This window comes from Stigmatopora argus, chromosome 10, assembly GCF_051989625.1.
Source record: "Stigmatopora argus isolate UIUO_Sarg chromosome 10, RoL_Sarg_1.0, whole genome shotgun sequence".
Classification (NCBI taxonomy): Eukaryota; Metazoa; Chordata; class Actinopteri; order Syngnathiformes; family Syngnathidae; genus Stigmatopora; species Stigmatopora argus.
This window is the reverse complement of record NC_135396.1, coordinates 11,382,761-11,403,703: the sequence shown is the minus strand read 5'-3', so window position 1 is coordinate 11,403,703 and position 20,943 is coordinate 11,382,761. Positions and strand designations below refer to the sequence as shown.

Here is a 20,943-nt window from a genome sequence, read left to right as displayed (position 1 = left end):
TATATATATATACATACATTATATATATATATATATATATATATATATATATTATATATATTATATATAATGATTAATGTAAGAGTAAACATAATTTAGTCAGTATTGTGACTATTGCTGTCATCATCATTCCAGATGCTTCCAGGCCAGGCAGCAGCTTACTGAGCTATCTGACACAGGCACAGAGTGACCACAACTCATTGCCTGTAAAACAGTATTGATGGTAAGAACACTCACAACATCCATCATGCCGGTGCATAGACTGCACTTATCCTTCGAGGGCTTTCCACACACGTCGAGTCATCATTTAGTGGAGGTTATCGATCAAGTTTCTGTGATTAACGCAAGAAAGGGATCAGTGGTGATGAGTCACTTACCATGGTGTTTGTTGTGTTGGCACAGGTAATAGGTTGTGTGTATGGGGATCTGAGTTTATGCGTGCAGAGGGGTAGTGATTTAGAGTCAAGTTATTGATATGTGTTCAGGAAGACACTCAGGCTAGACGAGTAATAAAGAGACAATTGTAAAAGTCCCTCTACTCTGAGTCACAAGCGTGTTGCTAGTCATTTGTTTCAAGCAAGTCATAAGTCTTTCCTGTTGTGGGCTAATCAAGTTGAATTAAGTCACAAGGTTAAGTTGATTCAAGTTGAGACACAAGGTTAGTCACACCGTTGTTAAACCGAGTCAAGCTAAGTCAAGTTTTTAAACCTGAGTAAGGTCAAGAAACATGTTTTTGAGTCAAGACAAACCAAGTCACAAGGCTGTTGCATCAAGTCACAAGTCAAAGTGCCATGTACAACGATAAATATAAAACTACAGCAGCAAAATGGGTAAGTGGTCCACCTCACATTTTTTAGATCAAAGTTTCAACCTCATCCCCGGGTCTTCATGTATGGAATTTGAATGTTCTCCCCGTGTGCGTTGTCTCCAGATACTCCGGTTTGCACCCACATCTCAAAAACATGTATGGTCCATAGATTTGATTGTGAACTGTTATTATTGTTCTACATATGCCCATGATTGGTTGGCAATCAAACCAGGTTGTATTCTGCCTTCCGCTCATAGTTCGCTTGGTATTCTCCAGCACCATCTCCACCCTCCCTAGTCTCTTGTCTCTTCCATCTCTTGTACCTATGTCTCCTTGTCTTCCCAGTGTCCTTTCTGATAGTTTTTTTTCTGTTTCCCCTTTCACATAGCCTTTCTTTTAACACATATTTGAAGACCCTGACCTTGGGTCTGCAGCTCTGATGGGACCTGCTTCATGCCTTTCTTCCTGAACAAACCAAGCACTCTGTCTTGATCCCAAATGGGCCGTTTACTAGTTTTTTCAAGCAGCAGTTTGGCAAGTAGAGAACAATTCTTCAAAAAGGAATCTTGTAGTTTTATTTATTTTCTGCCACTCCCAGGAAAGGGGTTATAGCTGTAGTGCGTGGGTGCGGTCAACTGAAATTGTGTGTTTGAGAGTGTGTGGGTGCATGTGTTTTGTTGTGTTAAATATTTTGAAAATATGACACAATGGAGGAAAAACATTCTGAGAAAGCAACATCGTAATAATTGGATATATTTAATTGCCACTCTTACACCAAGCTGCAACTCTATGTAAGTTTGTACAAAAACATTAAACTAGAATACCTTAAACCTTTCGTGTGCAAGTCTCCTGACGGTGGATCAAATCAAACCCATGTATCACGAGGACTAAAATGTGAGTGCAATATTTAGATTTTACACGCACAAAAAAACATGAACAGCTGTTTAAACAAAGTTGTAAGTTATGGAGTGGACAGAGAAGAAAATATTTGGAATATTATAACCATTCCGATCCAAATGAGAGGCGTTTTAGTTCGATTTACAATTCGATCAGTGCGTGAGAAAAAAACTTTTTGCAAAATTTTGGAACCGAGTATCTTTACCGTGCATGTCTGTGACATCAGAATAGTCTGATCAGATTAAATAAATGTTGTCCATCTAAACCTAGCCACAGTGGAGAAAAGGCAATATTTCCTATACTCTTCAAAGAGCTACTGTAGGTTGTATTTGCTGCATTTCCTTGGTGCTTAGTGAAGGTAAAATGAGCAATAGAAGGAGATCCTAGCGGCCTCCCCCACTCGAAGGGCTCCATCGTTTAGCAGCCTGATTGATGACGTTACAGTTAATTAAATTTTGGCAAATTGCTCCCTTTCGAGGTTTGGCCGTTAAACTTTATACTCAAGCCACATATATCACTTTCTATACTTCTCTTGTCACCACCGCTTGTCACTTTTCTTCAGTGCAGAGCAGATGATGATAAACAAGACAGCCCTTTATTCCCCTCGCTAGCTCATTTTTACCTCTTTATCCTTCTTTTGGCTCAGCTTCTTATGCTCCCCCTTGGGTTTTTTCATATCAATGACGTATGGCAGCATCAATGAAAGAGAGCAGAAAACTGAGCGTTTACTATATGTCTTACTCTGCCAGAGTGTGCAACTGTCTGTATCTAAAAAGGAAACTGGCAAGAGTGGAATGGCAGGGAATAGCTAAGGGCATGGAAAGGACACTCGTAGGCAACAACAAATGTGTAACAATTGTTTGTCATCTAAGGCTCTATCCTAATATATACGATACAGCCAACGGTTATAAATGTTAAGACTTCTCACAATTCCGTTGAATAACAATAAATATAAAAAGTTTTGACAAAGGGTGTATTCACTTATTGCTGATAGTAATAAACTACATATGGTATCTACCTTGCCTGGCAATAGTTTATGAGGAGAAAGCTAGCACTTATTATTCCTTAGCATTTAATTGAAATTGGAAATCTGAAATGCTGCACTCGCTCATGGCTTAGTGTGCTTCTGTTTCGTGTTAATTAATGATATACAATTTCAGACCTTAGTCAATGAGTTTCTATTGTTTCTGTGTTGTCATATACATAGAGCCAGTTTACTTTCGGCATACATTTATGCTAAACTGAAGAACTAATGAAAACAGGATTTGATGTTAGGACTGCATTGTTTCCTCAAGAGAAACAATGCCTTTACACTGTCATGGGGCTTTATAATGATTAAGGAATCAGCTGCCTGTAACAGAGGTTTTCAATGAAAGCCTATGCTTTAATGTAGTAAAACTGAATAATGCCAAAGACAGAAAGGCAAGTGGAAAAAGTAATCCCCTGATGCATATTTATATTAGCTGTGATTGTTACATTCTAAACCACCAACAACAAGTTCCTTTTATTTTATACCTTTGGTGAGGATGCTTTTATGTTAGCAGGAAGACAGAAGAACAAAATGAGAGAACAGAATATATAACTAAATGTACAAACTAATGAAGGTGCTGGAAAAAAGCAGACAATAGAATCAATACACCTGAAGGCAGCTGTTTTACGGCACTTGTATGGTCTTGATCTCCATTTTACCCAAGGTGGATAAAAGTCTAACATAGCTACGAGTCCCTTTAAATTTGCATAACTTAAACAGAGAAAGCTTTGGCTTCAAGCTATTTAATGGTGATGCTTTAGTATTAAATAATTTCGTCCCATGAAGGATATACATCTATTAATATTTTATATCAACTAAACAAAATGGGAGAGCTTGATCATGTGATGAAAATGGAGGGTCAATGAAATACTAAAACCATACATTGGCATGTGTACAGTTAAGAACATACTATATAGCCCCATGACCCCCAAATGAAACACAAACTATTAATAAAATGGGTTGGTACAAATATTTATCCAGTACCTCTGAAACACGAAAAACAAAGGTTTTGAAGGCCCAAAGAAAAAAACTTTATCTAGTAACTTAAAAAACAATCCATGGTGACTTACACAATTTGTCTACAGGTAATTTGCTGTGGTCATGAGTGAAGTCACAACATTAAATGCAGATTTTATTATGTCAGCGAAGGCACATATATATTTTAAACATAACAAATTAAGTCAGCATCATATGTTTTAAATTAGTACACAAATTGGTATAGATACTACATGGTAAGAATTACCAATGTTAAGATGAGGGATTTTAAGCAGAAATGTCTCCATCCCATACTGAATCTCTGCTGCAGTTAGAGTCTTTATAAATCTTCTGTGTTGTGTTATGCATAAATTACTTTTTCTGCTTGGTTGTGGTGCACTTGTTTTTTTTGTGCAACTCTGAGTCATACTGATCCTCCAGTGAGTGGCAGGCAGATCAAATTCGACACCATTTTAATCAATGTCAATCACAGCCCATATTTACATTGTATCTCTGTTGCGTTGCTGCTCCAGCAGTAAAGAAGATTTGCAAAGGTTTCAATTTCCCCGGATGACGCAAGGAAACACAACAATTGGGCAAAGGGCAGCACAAGTGGCAGCAAAATCTTTATCTAGCGACAAAATAAAATATTTGTCATATGCTTGACCCCCTGCTACATTCCACCAAGCTGAGATGCCCATCCCAAGGCATGACAACAGGTGCAAAAGGGGAAAGGAAAAAGAAGGCACAGTGATGAGGTCCTTAGACTAAGCAAGTGATGCGTCCTCAACAACTTGGCACTGAACATTTCCAAACAAGGCAACTCATCCCGGACATCCAACGGAAGTGCACCGAGGACCTAATCCAGACTCAATTAGATACTGTCATTGCACTTTAAAATGTCATAACTGCCAGATGCATATCAATAAGTAATGTTCTCAGACTTTTACTTAAGTCTTAGCACTGCACATTTTTATCTTGCACTTTGATACTTGCACCAAAACACCACAGCTATCTCATGTGCTGCTAACCACTTTACCCACTTTTTTACCTCACTTCATTTTTATTTCATACAAATCCTTTTATGACTACTTATGTGTGCACTTTATGGTGAAGCTTTAAATGTCATTATGCTTATAATAAAGGCATTCAATTTAATTCAAATAATTTTTCATTATTTTAATTATTGTCACAGGGAGTGGTTCGGATGTCCGTCCGCCTCACAGTTCTGAGATTGGGATTACATCTCCGTTTGTGATGTTTGCATGTTCTCCTCATGCCTGCAGTTTTTTTCTCCGGGTACACCAGTTTCCTCCCTCATCCCCAAAGCATGCATGGCAGGCTGGTTTAAAGCTATAAATTGCCGCTAGGTACGAGTGTGAGCGTGAATGTTTGTCCGTCTCAATGTGCAACCAAACCAGGGTCTCCCTGCCTACTGGCCACAATTAGCTGGGATAGGTTCCAGCAGCCGCGACCCGAATGAGGATAAAGCGGTTCAGAAAATGAGATGAGAGAGGTTCCAGCAGCCTCACAACAGTTTTGAGGATAAGCAGTACAGAAAATGCATAAATGAAGATTTACTTTTACTGTTATAGATTTAATTTTCAAAAATCATGACTTATTCACCTTACATAAATGTGATTCAACATTTATCCAATATCTACACTGCCTCAAAAGCTGATTTGAAAATATAATCTATAACTATAATTAGTCAATACAATAAAAATGTCATTTTTATTTTTTATAAATCCTTTTTTTAAAAATTGTTAGCCATATTACAATCTGTGAAAGTGTGTGTGTGTGGGGGGGGGGGGGGGGGGGGGCTTGATTTTAGGGGTTCCTGTAAATAGCTGAAAGATTCCCTTTCTTTTACTGTTCTAGCACACACACACACACACGCGCGCACACACACACACACACGCACGGCTCTCAATCATGCGTGTCAATCGCGCATGTGCAGATCTATGCTCACTTCTCCCAGGATGCCCCTCAATTTTATGCTCTGTTGGATGACAATAATTTAAGCTTCCCGATATGCAGTTGTACTTAATTGGACTGTCACAAGTTCCCAAGATTACAAAATTACATGGGCTATGTGAGTAGATTGGATTTAGGTGACCGGTCTTGTACAGTAATGTTTCAAGTGTCTGACAACAAGATTTTGCAACATGACACCAACAATACTGTATTCAACATCATTCAAATAGGCATTGTATTTCCCCATAATTCTTCTCAGCGCTACATGTTTACATCCAACCAATTATACTTATTTTGTTTTAATAATATAAACCACCATTACTTAATGGGATCCTTGCTTGGCACTTATGTTATATATATATTTCTTTAATTTACCTAATCAAACAATTGTTTGCCAAACAAGTGATTTTACATCTAGGCACACTTTTGCATATACAAACATATACATATATATAAATTTGCGTAACACATTTATTTATTATCTATTCTATTAGATCTGCAATGTCTTTTCCTGTGTCTGTGGTTTCACCTTCTCGAAACTCCAACAAAGTGTATTTCCCGAGTACGGGATGAAGAAAGTTTAATCTATTCTAATCTAAGAAAAAATAAGACAAATCATTTGCTAAAACCTCCCCACTTAAACTGGAATAAAGAGATAATGGCAAACCAAGTACATTAATTTCTCTTGCTCTTGAAGAACAACTAAGATTGCCTTCCTCCGTTGATTTTATTAGCCATCAAAAGAAAAAAATGTAAAAGCCCTGAAAAATCTCATTACAAAGTCTATTTGCTTCATCTGCGTGGCTCAGTAAGGAAATAGATTGTATTTCAGTACACTATTAATAATGGAGTATGTGAACAATAACAATGGGAAAGTTTTTCTCTCTTTAACTCATACTTCTGGGGCCAGTAATAAGACAGCCACAATTAAATTGTCTGTATATTTTTAATATATAGAGTGCCTTAGCTGCGCTGTATTCACAGTAATTGCAAATGCAATAACGCTCATCACTGTTTAAGAATAAATTGCAACTGCAAGGTTATTGTCTATTAATAATTTTGATGATCAGCAACAGGCTTATTTATTTATATTTATTCATGTAGTTAGTTATTAACTTACTTATTACCTATCTATTTATGTCTAAAATGCCTTTCCTATTTCTGCATCCTCACCCTCGAATACGGCATGAATAAAGTTATCCAATCCAATCCAATTACGTAACTCCAAATTGTTAAATCAACATGGTCACAGACATGTGTTTTATATGTAAAGCTGAAGCCTTACATACTAATACCAGCACATACTACCCCCTTTTGTTGGAATCATAAAGGTTACCTTATATTTTTTGTTTTATTGTCACTCTATCTAGATGTGTCATAAATTGGTCAGCCAGCTGACCTTTAATATTTCTTTCATCATTTGCTTCTTTTCTACCTGACAGTTTCTACCTAATATTTATTTTTCAGTGAGCCCTCCTTAGGGCATCATACAGTTCTGTCCAACTGTGTACTGGACCACGCACACACACAAACACACACACGCGCACATATATACTTGTGGTTACACATCAATGGCGCCCAGCTTGAGAGCCTTGACTGGGTTCCAAACATATGAAAGGGTTGCATTTGCAGTCTGGCAGGAACTAACACCTACCCACAAGAGCTGGCACCTCTTGGACAAGCTGGAAGCATCACAAAGTGGTTATACTTTAATCTAGTCACATCATCTCTTCTTCTTCTTGTGTTTCCCGTTTCTCACCAAGACTGATTTCCGTGACAAAGTAAATTTGGTATGAAGTATATTCACAGGGCTCGGTATCAAACATATTTCCCAATTGCCTGGGGCAAGGGAGGAGACTTCACAGCTAGTTGGACGAGCACACAAGAGAGGATCGTAAGATTTCATGGGCTCCTCAGTGTCAATTAAAGATGAGCTCTCATATCAGGGAGCCCGTCAGTATTACGGTCATTAAATTAAAGCATTTTTAGGCGGTGTAGGATTGAAATGTCAAAGATGAATGTGCTGTATTTTTCGGTAATCTTTGTTCATCAATAGATATGATTCTAAAGTTTGGTAACATTAAGCGATGGCTTGGCTCGGGACCTAGTAATTTGGTAAAACAAGGGGGAAACATTACGAAAATGTTACATTACCTGCATAACCCAATAAACTCTGCTATTGGCAAAAGAATATTTCGCTACGTTTTTAAAGGGCTAAAGGTTCAATCAGTCAGTATTATAAGATGTTGGAATGCTTCTCTCTATAAAATGTAATTACTAAAATGAAAATGTGTTTTCCGTTAAAATTCATTATAAGATTTAGGCCTGACTCAGCGTAATTCCCTCATAATTTATTACTCCCAAAAATTTATACATTGTGTGTAATGGATTTTCAAGCATTAATGGGGTAAACTCAAGTTTGGCATAGACAGGATAGATTTTTGCATTCTTGCCCGATGAAAGTTAACTTTGAGCCACTGGTGATTAAATATAAATGTCAATGGCTGTCTGTTTGTACCCAGTAATTGGCTGCCGACCAGTTCAGAGTGTACTCAGCTCTTGCCCATAATCATCCAGGATAAATCAGATATTATGCATTCACTATACAAATACAAAACCAATGTACAATTTCAATGCAAGATTCATAGATATTACATGATTGTCAATGCATTCTTCTTGTATAAGAACTGTCAGCCACCCTGATAATTAAGAGATGTATTTAATGAATTCCTACCTGCGTAAGGGATGGGTGCATCCTTGTCCAGGGCCACCAGCGGAGGATCAAGCAGAACAACATCAGTGTTTTCGGTGATCACCCCATGATATGACGTCTCAATCCATGGCTTGTGTTTATTCACTGTGGGAGACAATGTATGAAGAATGAGTAATTCAGAGTGTAACAGAAATGGCACGACACGTTTGGGAAATGTGTAAGCACCAATGTTGAAAGAAGAGCAAAATTGACATGCCCCAGAAAACATTCATACATGTTGATTTTCTTCCTGTTTCTTTTTTCTAACTGCAAGACTTCTAATTTTACTCATCCCCATTCCAGTTATTTTTCCATACAGGCACTTTTCTCCCCTCAGACATGCTCCGCAGATTTCAAAGCAATGGGTCTTGTCTGGCCAATGATTAACATGACATTGGCAGCCCAGGTATGATTTAAGGCTATGTTAAAAAAAGTTCCATGCTAAGGGTATTACTTGAGAACTAAAGTGCCCTATAGTAGCATTGAACTGCAATAGGTTGAAAAAACAACAAATATAATGATTAAACAAAACAATAAACAAAAAAATGTCATTTTATATATGATATGTACTGTTTTAGAGCAAGTAATGGAATAAAATCAAGAGTTCTGTAAATTAACATCATTGGAAAAAAGGTATTTTGATGTTCTAGACACCTGAAACAAAACATGGTGAAATAATTGTCCAATACCATAATTTAAATTCTGAACGAGGCTCTTCTGTCCTCCATCACAAAAATATGACATAAATAAAGAACCGTTTTTAAAAATGTTTTGTTTGTACTTTACTACATGCAGTGTTATAACACTTCTACAGTATACAAAACTAAGGTTTAAACACGATGTTGCAAGTTTAAAAATATATGTTGTGAAGTAAAACTTGAGGTGAATAGTTTAGACCTTAATTTGTCATTGTAAGTACCATAAAATTACCTCAGTCAGTGCAAAAACAGCAGTAAAAAATAATAATGAAACATAACAATAAGAAAAAGTGCAATATACCTCAACAAACCTATCAATTAAAAACATTAACAGATGAACAAGGGCACCGACCTATGTGGTAGAATACCCAGACCAGCTTAACAAGGCACTTAATTAATTTTGTAAAGATACTGAAAACAAGTGTGTTTTTTTATTTTTTTTTAATTCAAGCACTGATTATGTACAATCATAAATGTATACACATTAGTGTATAGTGTTATGATAGGATGAATATGCATGAGTTTGCTACAAAAAAGTAAGTGGTAAAACGATACTAATATTTGTTTTCATTAGAAAGGCCAAGCCTTGTAATTTAGGAATTAATTAAATTTCTGCTTCATTGCAACAATGTTTTGGGGAATTGTTACGCATTGTTTCTCCAAAACTCCTAGGAAGACAAAGCGGTTATGAGGCAGCCTTAGGGATCATTTTGTGCAAACAAGATATGTGGATTGGATCACAATGCGTGACAGCTAATGTGACGCCTGGGGCTTGGAGGACTTTAATGTTCAGTCAAATGTTGAAGCCCTAATGAATTTTTATGAATTCCTGACCTAACAACTTGTGGGTTGGCTGGCAAGGCTGCCTGAAGATGACCTGAACATTTTGGCGATTGGGAATACATTTTTAGCCACTCATGTCATGTCATTCACCGAATGAACTAGGAATATAGTAGTCTGTGTCATTTGCAGAATAGCAAACAGGCAAGGGAGCAGGTAGGAAACTCCTAATATATTTCTAATTTTATGAACAAACCCCTATTACACAAAAGAGCCAACAAAGGTGGGGTATTAAAAATCCATCAGAAAATCACAGGAAAGTTGTTGTGATGCTTTCAGAGCTCCTATCCAGCCATGGAGAAAAGTAAAAATGGCAGAGTCTAAAGATAACAATTTACATTTGAAATAACTTCTTTATACTGGCATTTTTATGACATCCACATCATTCATGTTTAGCTCAGACCAGAGCAGTAGTAACAGTTTAATGATGGCTCAAGCACAAATGTATATTTGACCTGTATCTCTAACGTGTTGTCGTCCCCTTCCTGCCTCATAAATAATCATTTGTTTAGATGGCCTATTTTCTGCTGTGTCTCAATTGGATATCATCCTCATTCCTTCACAGTAATAAAATAAAATATATCATCCATCTGCGCATAATGGGATTATTGGATTGATATCACAGCACATATAGAAAGAAGCCTTGGATTTGACAGTCACGGTCCAGTATTGGTGCAGTATAATTCAGTCCTCCACAGGCTGTGCTTTGGCTTTACAAAATGAAAACAACAATCAATCAACTTCAAGGTTCCCAGGGGAATTATTGCACCTTCTTGCCAGGACGGAATCTTGAGTTGAATCTTTCCATTTCTAGTTTCACATATTGATCTCTCAGCGCATGAGGGAATCGTCTGACCTCAACTTTCAACCATTACCCAGTGAGATGTTATCAAACACCCTTAACAATTGGTAGATTTGAAGACAGCATTGATCGTTACAATTGGATTCGTGTGACAGCAACTATCTAGCAATGATGAAAAAATGGTTACTACTCTTGGAAAAGGTATGGGGAATATGTCCATTTAAGACATCTAACAGAAAGCTAAAAACAATAACAATAACTTTTGCAGTAGTTCTCAAAGCTAAAAGCCAAGCATTTCTTGGCAAATGGCTCACCCCAACAGGAATATTTGTCTTTTAGACATTCGGATTGAACCCGCCACTGCTCATCTACAGTACAGCCTTGAAGCTCCACAGGGCTCAAATAGGATATATGCTGATAGATTTTAGCCAAGAAAAATGCACCTCTGCTATAGTCCAAGTCATTCGGATTTTTAAAAGCAAACAATATCAAATGGTATTTAAAATTGACCAGTAAATGGCATGGAAGTAACATATTGCTGTGAGTGCATAGAGGGCATTTGATGAAAGGACATTGGTAGTCACAACATTTGCATTTTCATCTGCTGATAAGTAAAGGACTGTTATCAAACAACATTTGTTGTTTTCATTTAGAAACTGAAGTAAAGACTGATCTTCCACAGAGGAAAAAAGCAAAAGGAAAACCATAGGAATAATCAATAATCATTCACTCTCTTTGTCTCTCACAAACACACACATGCATACATATGGGCATTTAGAGGACCAAGGCCAAAATTCATTCATGGTGCAGTCACTTTTGTGTATTGCAAATATTTTGTATGTACATGTCTTTCATCAAATATAAAGGGTGATTTAAAAACTAAAAAAAAATATAGATAAACTTTTTTAAAATCTTGATTGTACATTACCCCCTCCTGCTGTTTCTATGAATACGGCTGCAATTTTTAGTAGTTTTAATCAAAGCCCTTTTCCTTTAATTTTCTCTTCTTCACTCTGCTGGGATAATTCATTTTAATTTTCCTTGCAGAATGGCATGAAGGTTTTCGGAATCAAGATGGATGATGAACAACAAGGGGGTTGCATAACTAAGAAAGAGGTACCTGTAAAACCAGTAGTGAAAGATGATTCCTAAACACAAAGTATATTTAGCCTTAAACAACAATAACTGAAACGTTTGGGGGTGCCTTGACATGTTAAACCCTAAGCAGTTGCCTGTATTTCGCTAAAGCTAAATCCACTATCCACACATTATGCACATAAAGACAAAAAAAATCTGCGGTAAGACTTAATGACATGTCATAAGCATTGATTCATATTAATGACAGAAATGCTGTCATGATAAAGAGAGTGCTTTGACACTGTCACAAGGAGCATTCAAATAAATAATCAAGCATTTCGGTTTTAACAATGACAATTCCCAGTGTTTCTAGTTATTGTACAAAGTACATGCTCTACAATACTTAATTAATTATGTAGCGAACTACCCAAATAAAAGTGATTCTTACACAAGCATTACCTATAATTCTTTTCACAAATAAGGTAGAGTTAAAGGCCACTGACTGCGATTGGCTGGCCACCAATTCACCAATTCAGTGTGTGCCTGCAGTTAGTTAGGACCATGCGCGACCCTTATGAGGATAAACGGTTTAGAAAATGAATGAAAAAAGGCCACTAAATCGTTATTGTTGCTCAATTAAATTCACCCAAACAGTTAGTAAACCAGTACATGCTAATATAATAAGGATTTGCAATAGACAAAAGGCAAATGTTGGAGGCCAGCCACCTTTTGCTGACAGTCAGCAGAAGTATTTCCCTTTGCCATTTCTTAACCAATTACGGTGTGAGTCACAAATTTGACTAGAGGCTCTAAGCATGGCAGAGGTGCCATGGCGGCTGATTAATCTTTGACCCGGACCACAATATGTCACCACCGCTGGGTATCATCCTTAGAGGTGTGTGAAGCCATCTGAACATGCGCAAGGGGACAAAGAAGGATAAGAAACAGTTGTAATTAAAAAAGAAAATCGGTAGGAAATGAAATGCAGATTGATAAGGTCAACAAAAGGGGTTTGATAAATACATCAACAAATGCACAATGAAATGTAAACACAGTAGAGGCAGTCAGCCACAACACAGCAACACATGTAATTAATGGGACAAAAAGCTGGTAGCCCATAGCTGTCAATCAATAGACCACACCAAGTTATTACACAAGGATTTTAAAACCCCTCATCTACTCAATGATTAATGGCTTGCTTGAACCTCTGAGATTTCCGTGAACTCTAATCATCTGTACGCTCACCGTTCTGGCTTCTTAGAGCAAAAAGAGAATATCCCAGAACTAGCTTTATAAAATACAAAAGCCTCAAGTTATATGTATTGTTCAGATACAGCAGATTGGATATTCAATTTCCTGTCATTGTTTTATATCGATGGAGTGATTGATTTGTACATGAACTTAAAAAAATGTAATTACCAGTATAAAACCAGAAAAAGAGAAATGAACAGAAAGCACCTCACCATGCATGAAGGGTTTCACTCAAAATTCACCAGCCTGATATTTTGCAGAAAGCAGAATGAGGAAGGTTAAAAACTAGCAGGCGTGAAGTCCAAAGTCCAGAAGGAAACATTAAAAATCTGTCACAATTTTGTGCCGGATGTGAGGGGCGTAGAAGGACCCTAACGTGGGGAAGTAGGCAAGTAGTACAGAGAATAGAGTGTACTAAAAATGGGAAGGTTTCCCAAAAATAACAAAGGGTTTAGCATCAAATTAGAAAATTAAACCTGACGGGGAGGACGTTGGGGAAATGAGGATCACGGGACATGGGCATAACAACGCAGACGATCCGACAAGGACTGACCAACACACAGGGTTTAAATAGACAGACATGGGTTGACGAGACAATCAGAAACACCTGGGTCACACAAGAGGCAGCAAGCAGGAGATGCACCAGGCCCCGGGAGATGACAGGTGAACTCAATGGGCAATCACATGGACAGGTCACACAGGGGAAAAAACATAACAAAACCAATCCCTAACAAAACCCTAGAGTGCTATCAAGAAAATGGCCCTAAAAGCTTGTAAGTGCATGTCTCAAGCAGCAGAGAGCCCATGTGAGTACAGAAGACGTGAAGCACGAACAGACAACCTCCTGAAAATTTTGAATATATCACAGGCATGTTAAATGTTTTAACAGAAATAGACTGACTGTAAAATGAACCTGCTTCCCCCTAACTTTCAATATTTCCACTTCTTGTTAAAATCTGTGCGCCTTTAGGTCAAAATCATAAAGTCAAGATTGTAATGTAATCTAATAGACACACAAACAGAAAAAAAATAATAATAATAAAAACAACTTGAGCATCAGTTATAGTCAACTTCATTAATTAAGGTTGCAAGATTTGGATTTGTTTTACGTTTGCTATGTAGTGGTTGCTAATAATTATTCAGGGGTAGGATACATACTGAGGTTCGGTTCTGATGTATTTTTTACGAAATGAATTATGCATTATCTCGGACATTACAGTTAGTGCTGAAGAATTGTTCAAATTCAATAAATTGTGCTGTGCAGCATTGATACAGAAAAGGATTCATGAATGCAAGTTTGAAATGTGTTTTTCTTGACTTAACTATTTGTAGCCCTGCAGATATTTTTTTATATATATCTGTATGCTTGTTAGCATTTCAAAATAGGGGTAAAACAAGTTTAGTCAATCTTGTTAAGACACTTTGCAGACCTGTGAAGCAATAGTGAGACCTTCCCAAGCACATACAACACAATACAATGCAGAATGATTGTCGTGAACATGTCAAGCTATCAAAAAACATGGAGACAAAAGTAGTCCTACTCCTTAGATGAAAAAGAGACATTTCCAATCTTGGCATTTTGCTTTTCCATTCTTTTCTCCATCCAACCTCAAAACACTATTGCTGCAGCAAGATGAGAAGCTTAGATAAAGGTCAGTTACCATAAGCATCAGACATTTACCATGTGCTCTCGGGCTGTAGTCCAACCTTTTTGACAGGAATAAAAAATAAATAAAAAATAAGTGTGATCCTTCTGGCTGTGTGGCTGTGTTACAATTCTTAGCCAACAAGTAATGTATGCAAGAAACAAAGAAGGTGAAAATGTAGTGTGATTTTTTGTGAGCAAACAAAGAAAAATCTAAAACGATACGTACAAATGGACAAAAGTAGGTGTGTAAGCTGAAAATATTCTTTGGATGCAATTACCACCAGCTGCTATGACCCGTATTTATAAAATATGACTTCAGTCACCCTCTGTGTGTCATTTTTAGAACAATCATCACAGCCCATTATATGTGCAATTTCTGATTTGGCATTTTCGCCTTCCTGCTTTTTTCACCAACAATCTACCACAGTGTAAGATAGAATACAGCTACAGAACAGAAAACTACTAACAAATGAAAAAGCAGCAAGAGATCAATATTTTAGACAATAGATATACTTTTTTTTGCTATTTCCTTGATCTAACCACATATCGATTTACCACTGTATTATGTACTAAATATGCTGATGTTAAATTGTACTTGTACGCATCTGCTGTCGTGAAAGCATGAACAGCAAAGTTGGCAGTTAGGTCTGCTGCTGATGCACCTTTGGCAGCCCTTGCCTTGTTTGCGCGAGTAATTGTGAAAATGGACACAGGTCTTGTAGAGTCTAATAGAAACTGCACATTATCTTGCTCACGCAGTTCTTTGAACCTCTTTGCCCCAAAAGCCTTTTTCTCCAGCCACAGCTGAGCCTCACAATAAGGATCCTTATAGAAGTTCAAGTGGATGCTACCATGAATATGTCTTTGGATAAATGAAAATAGAGCATCCCATTTAATGAATTCAACCTGACACTACCTTGTGGGGAATGTGTTGTTCCCACTGTGAAAAGACAGCTGTAATGCATTGTAAAACATTCCAAAGTGAGGCGAGAACAGCATGTCATTCAAATGCAGGCGCATTATAAATCTGACCTTTCCATCTTGCTAAGCTTTAAAGTAGCCCTGTGCATTTTTATCAGTGAACCTAGTAAATAAAAAGTCAGAAATGCATGAGAGATAAGAAATGGAAAACTTTGCATTTGCAGTGAAATTGAAATGTGTTCAACACTTTGCAGTTCTAGATGGATTGGAAAGAAGACATTCAATATATGACAAAAAAAGAAGTATTTAAACAGCGCTCTAATATGTTAATCAATGCCGTAAAATTCCCACAAAACAACGAAATAATCTATCCTACATGTTACTGATAAGATAGTGTGTTGTACCATTTGTTGTGGTATGCATTTGCACAATTTTTTTTGTCCCAGACTTTAAATTGTACCAGCAAAAAAAGCTAAATTACAGGCAATTTCATTTTATCAGGGGCCAAGAAAATAGACTAAACATACAACAATAACATTAAAGTGATTCAGATAATTATAGGAACATATTGCAATAACACAACCTTTTTACCAAAGACTCAATCACACACTAATCATGAGTCTGAAATTGATTAATACATTAATGTATATAAGCAGCCCTGAAACAAATAAAATAAAATAAATGGTGCTTTGAGGATTGATGGGTATGATAGGAGGTTAAGGATACAGCTCTAGAATAAATTTATCTAAAATCATTGGGATATGTCCACAAATAGCAGCCAAAGTAGCAAGGTTAATTCTACAATTAATTCATTTAATTAATTAAAACTGGGACAAAAAATATAACAATGGGCTCTGGTGATCGATGTGTATAGGGTTTGGGTATGGAACATATACCTGCCAGTTTACAAACTAATCCATCCACAAGTAATGATGTGGAGTAATATTAATTCACCCTCGATCTCAGAACTGTGGAGGTAGCGCACTAACTATTCACCCACCAGGCCGCCATGTGTATGAATATGAAATTTGCAATTAATTAATCTAGGTAATCAGCAATCAGGCAAAAAAAAATCTAAATCCGCATCCCAGGATCAATGCGTATACATGCCTTGAATATAGAGTACCTACCAATTATTAATTCTGATTAGTGCAGGGACAACACAGGGGCGGCAATTTAAGTTAAGCGGCAGCCACAACAACAAGAAAATAGTCATTGATAACTTGAAAGTTCCCTGCAGGCCATTTAAAAAACAAACATTGCAACGAAGTAGAAGCAGGCACAGTCTAACTGAGACTATTTGCACAAAATAATGTGATTGCACACCGCATCTTTGTCCTGATAAAATTTATTTTTACTGCTTTGGTATTCAGCCAAGGAATGTCTTCATCTTAAACTGTGTAACGTCATTGTAGTGCCCCAAGTGCCAAATAAGTGACACATTGGCTTCACTTTAGGTTGCACCCATTACAGCTTGGCTCTATTAATTTTCAATAGGCAGCGACAGGTCAACAAAGGCAATTATAGCAGATGGCTTTTGAGAACCATTTTCACCACAAAGAAGGGTAATTTTAATCAAATAACCCTTATTATTAGAGAGCTATTTCATGTCAATTTGAAATGTGCTCCAATTGTGATACCACTATTCATTTGCCTCCATAGCAGTCTAGAGGGTATTCGGCACTAAGTATACACTATAACATTTTACTTTTAGCACTTTCTTTTTTACAAATTCTTAAACCTATATATATATATATATATATATATATATATATATATATATATATATATATATATATATATATATATATATATATATATATGTATATATATGTATATATATATATGTATATATATGTATATATATATATGTATATATGTATATATATATATATATATATATATATATATATATATATATATATATATATATATATATATATATATATATATATATATATATATATATATATATATATATATAAAAATAAAGGTCAGGGGTTAGGGTTAGGGGGAGCTTATCCCAGCTGACACCCTGAATCGGTGGCCAGCCAATCGCAGGGCACAAGGAGATGGAAAACCGTTCACACTCACACTCATACAATTAGAGTGTCCAATCAGCCTACCATGCATGTTTTTGGAATGTGGGAGGAACCCGAAGTACCCAGAGAAAACCCATGCAGGCCCAGGGAGAAACTCCACACGGGTGGAACGACCTGGATTCGAACCCAGAACTAGGCAGCCAACGTGCAAACAACTCATCTGCCAGGCCACCCTGCAAAATTCAATATAAAAAAATATTATTGTCACCCCGCATAATGCTGAGCCAGACTGATGACCTTCAGGGATCCAAAGAGATGTCCTTGGGCATCGCGCCTGTATCAATCATAAACTGAAATAAAATCATGTAAGCCATTCTTCTGGCTGCTATGTTAGCTTTTTGTCCCAGGCCGCATACTGACAGTTCACATGAAGTTCCCATGAAGTAGTATGTCCCTTCTTTAGTATGATACTTCTGAAGGACTCAATCAGTATTCAAGGTATGGCCTGGTGCTCATGAATATTTGACATGATTAGCAAATTGCCACCTAGAGCAGTAGTGCCTCTGACAGTGGCACAAAGGCCCCTTAGCATCAAAAGAAATAATGTGTTAGTACAATGGCAGGTTGAAAAGCAAATAGATGCAGGAAAAGCCCAGTTGGCAATCACACCTCCCCTATTTCATAACACTTTTACCTGACATGAAGTTAAATGAAACGCGCACAAGCTTCAATGAGTACAAATAACAAAACGGGTCTGTAATTTAGTGGCATTTTATAAAGATTTATCAAGCGTCAGCAAAGACATTTTTGGCCTTGTGTGTACCCATCAATCACTTTTACGTTTCCAGGTTCGTCAGTGCAGGTCATTCTGGTTAATAGAAACAATGATCAAAGTCAGCCATTTCCTCATTCCAGCACAGCACTCCTCAGCTGTTGAAATGGATAAATATCAACGTGTCTGCCCCTGGTTAGAAGCTAACAGCTTGGCTTATTCTTAGTAATGTATTCAGGCAAACGCTCATATCAAATTCAAACACACACAAGGTTGATTAAAGAAAGGTCAAATTTCCATCCGTGTCTTCTGTGTCCTATTCTCTTTTCTGCAGCTCCACCAAATAAATCTCAGTAATATTTTTGGGCGGGGAAAATAAAACATTGCATATAATGATATTTAAAAAAAAAAATCACACTTGCTGAAATAAGAGTCAGATATTTTATGTTTTTGCAGTTACATTTCACAAATGCTATGTGAGATTTCCTTTCTGTGTGTGATTGAGAATAATGTAAGAAATGGCCATATGGCACTTGTCTGATCTATGTAGAGGTAGATGTGGGAAAGAGAAGTGCAGTACATTTTAATCAACACAAGTGCTTTCTACTTAAAATTTTAATTCAAATATATTACTGTAGCTACTCCAGCACAACATTTCAGTCAAGTGAACCATACACTGACTTCAGGAATCTATGCTTATGATTCGAGCTAGAGGAAAACATACTGAGTAGACCGTTAGCCATGATCCAATTTCGTTAACAACAGGATCCATTGTGGCATGTGCATTATATGATATGCCCAATGTCAGCACTGCAGAACATATGCATCAACCGTATATTATCCAGTCCGTTGAGCATGTACTGTCAGGATGATGTCAGTCATGGTCTCTCAGAAAGCAGAACAGATCATTTATCAGGTCATGCCCTTCAGATGCCACTGAGATAGTTGAGCATTTTTAAATTAATTATTCATCATAAGAGTGAAGGGGTACTGGAAAATAATGCTAATAATGCACAAATGCGTACACTATATAATACTTTCTAATAAAAATGAAAAGTTTGAAGGCCCATAAATGTTGCAGCATTTCGCGTGCATTCTTTATAAAATTACTTGTTCAGTGTTGAATATTTTTCAAAGCGTATGAACCACAGCAGAGCTGGAAGGCAGAAACCAATCTTTCAAATAACACAGTGGCTGCCTTCTTGAGAAATTGCCACTCATTTTAGCTTTTAGACTAGACATACTTTATAATGCAAATTATGAAAGTAAAACAAAAGTTGTCGGAGTTGTCTTGTATGGTATGTTAAGAAGTAGTGTTGTTTTTTCAATGGATTATTTTATGTTAGGGCCGGGAGATCCTTGTAAAGATATGCGGTACAAATAATTAATTATTTAAATAAATAAGGGAAGGGTGATTTTGAGATTGAAGATCGTAGAGTGAGAAAATATTTTACACATAGAAGTCCTCCTATTTCATTTTCTACTTATGGGCACACCTCAGTGTAAATTTACAAAAAATGAAGTAATTAAAGCATGATTACCCACTACCACCTTCCACACATTTATTTTTCAACGGCCCACCCCCTTCCTTCCACCCATTCCTAGTTAAATATTACAACATCTCTTGTTTCTTATTAATGAGATGCATTAAATGGGTGAGATCCACTCCCCACAAATTTGGCCTGCCTATATTTCATCCCCTATACTTTGAGGCATTGCATACATAGAGTTCATTTGCTGCTTGAATTGTATTTGCCCTCCACTTTATATTCTGCAGGCATTGTGAACTCTGTATCCACTTTGCATTATACAATTCCTTATGGAGTAGGGGGATCTTGATCACTAGTCAAATAAAACGTGTGTGTGGGGTGGGGGGGTATACAGTGGAGTGTTAGGTAGTCTAATCATTGCTCAGTTTACATGCAAGTCACCATGGGACATACAGTCAGTGAGGTGCAAAGACAAACTTAACATCGCTTTGTGTAAGATCAGCATGATGGTGTAGAATAATTACTTTTTTGTTGGAGAAAAAACTGTTGGACCCTGACTAGCGTGTTACAGCTATAGAAGTTCCAAACCAATGAGAACAGTTCATCAATAGTTATGTTGCATTGAAATCAGTCTTGCATTAAATGCAATATATTCACCTCATCTGCATTTTAGATCTTCTATAAATCCCCGTAAACTTTCTAATGTGTGCCAGTGATAGCATATTAAATAATGAGAATTGAGCCCCCTGATGGTGTGGTGTAGGGGTCGGCAACCCAAAATGTTTGCAAAAAACAATTGTCTGGAGCTGCAAAAAAAGATTAAAAGGTTTATAATGGTGACTAGAAACGATTTATGCATCTATTTTAGCCTACTATCAATACATCAGAACATTCATGATTAAATGTTTATTTTCTCTGCTATGGATTCAAGGACGTCACCACATGACTGCAGTTCAAAAACGG

At 36.9% G+C, this 20,943-nt stretch overlaps 1 protein-coding gene across 2 annotated transcripts in view; it reads right to left on the bottom strand.

Annotated features, from left to right (window-relative positions):
• The window catches only part of LOC144083315 (calsyntenin-2-like), a 120,281-nt gene that overhangs the window by 51,074 nt on the left and 48,264 nt on the right, over window positions 1-20,943 (bottom strand). For both annotated transcript variants that reach the window (XM_077611042.1, XM_077611043.1), the window contains one exon: window positions 8,422-8,544. In XM_077611042.1, the coding sequence (XP_077467168.1) occupies window positions 8,422-8,544 (123 nt within the window). The remainder of the gene's footprint in view (window positions 1-8,421; window positions 8,545-20,943) is intronic.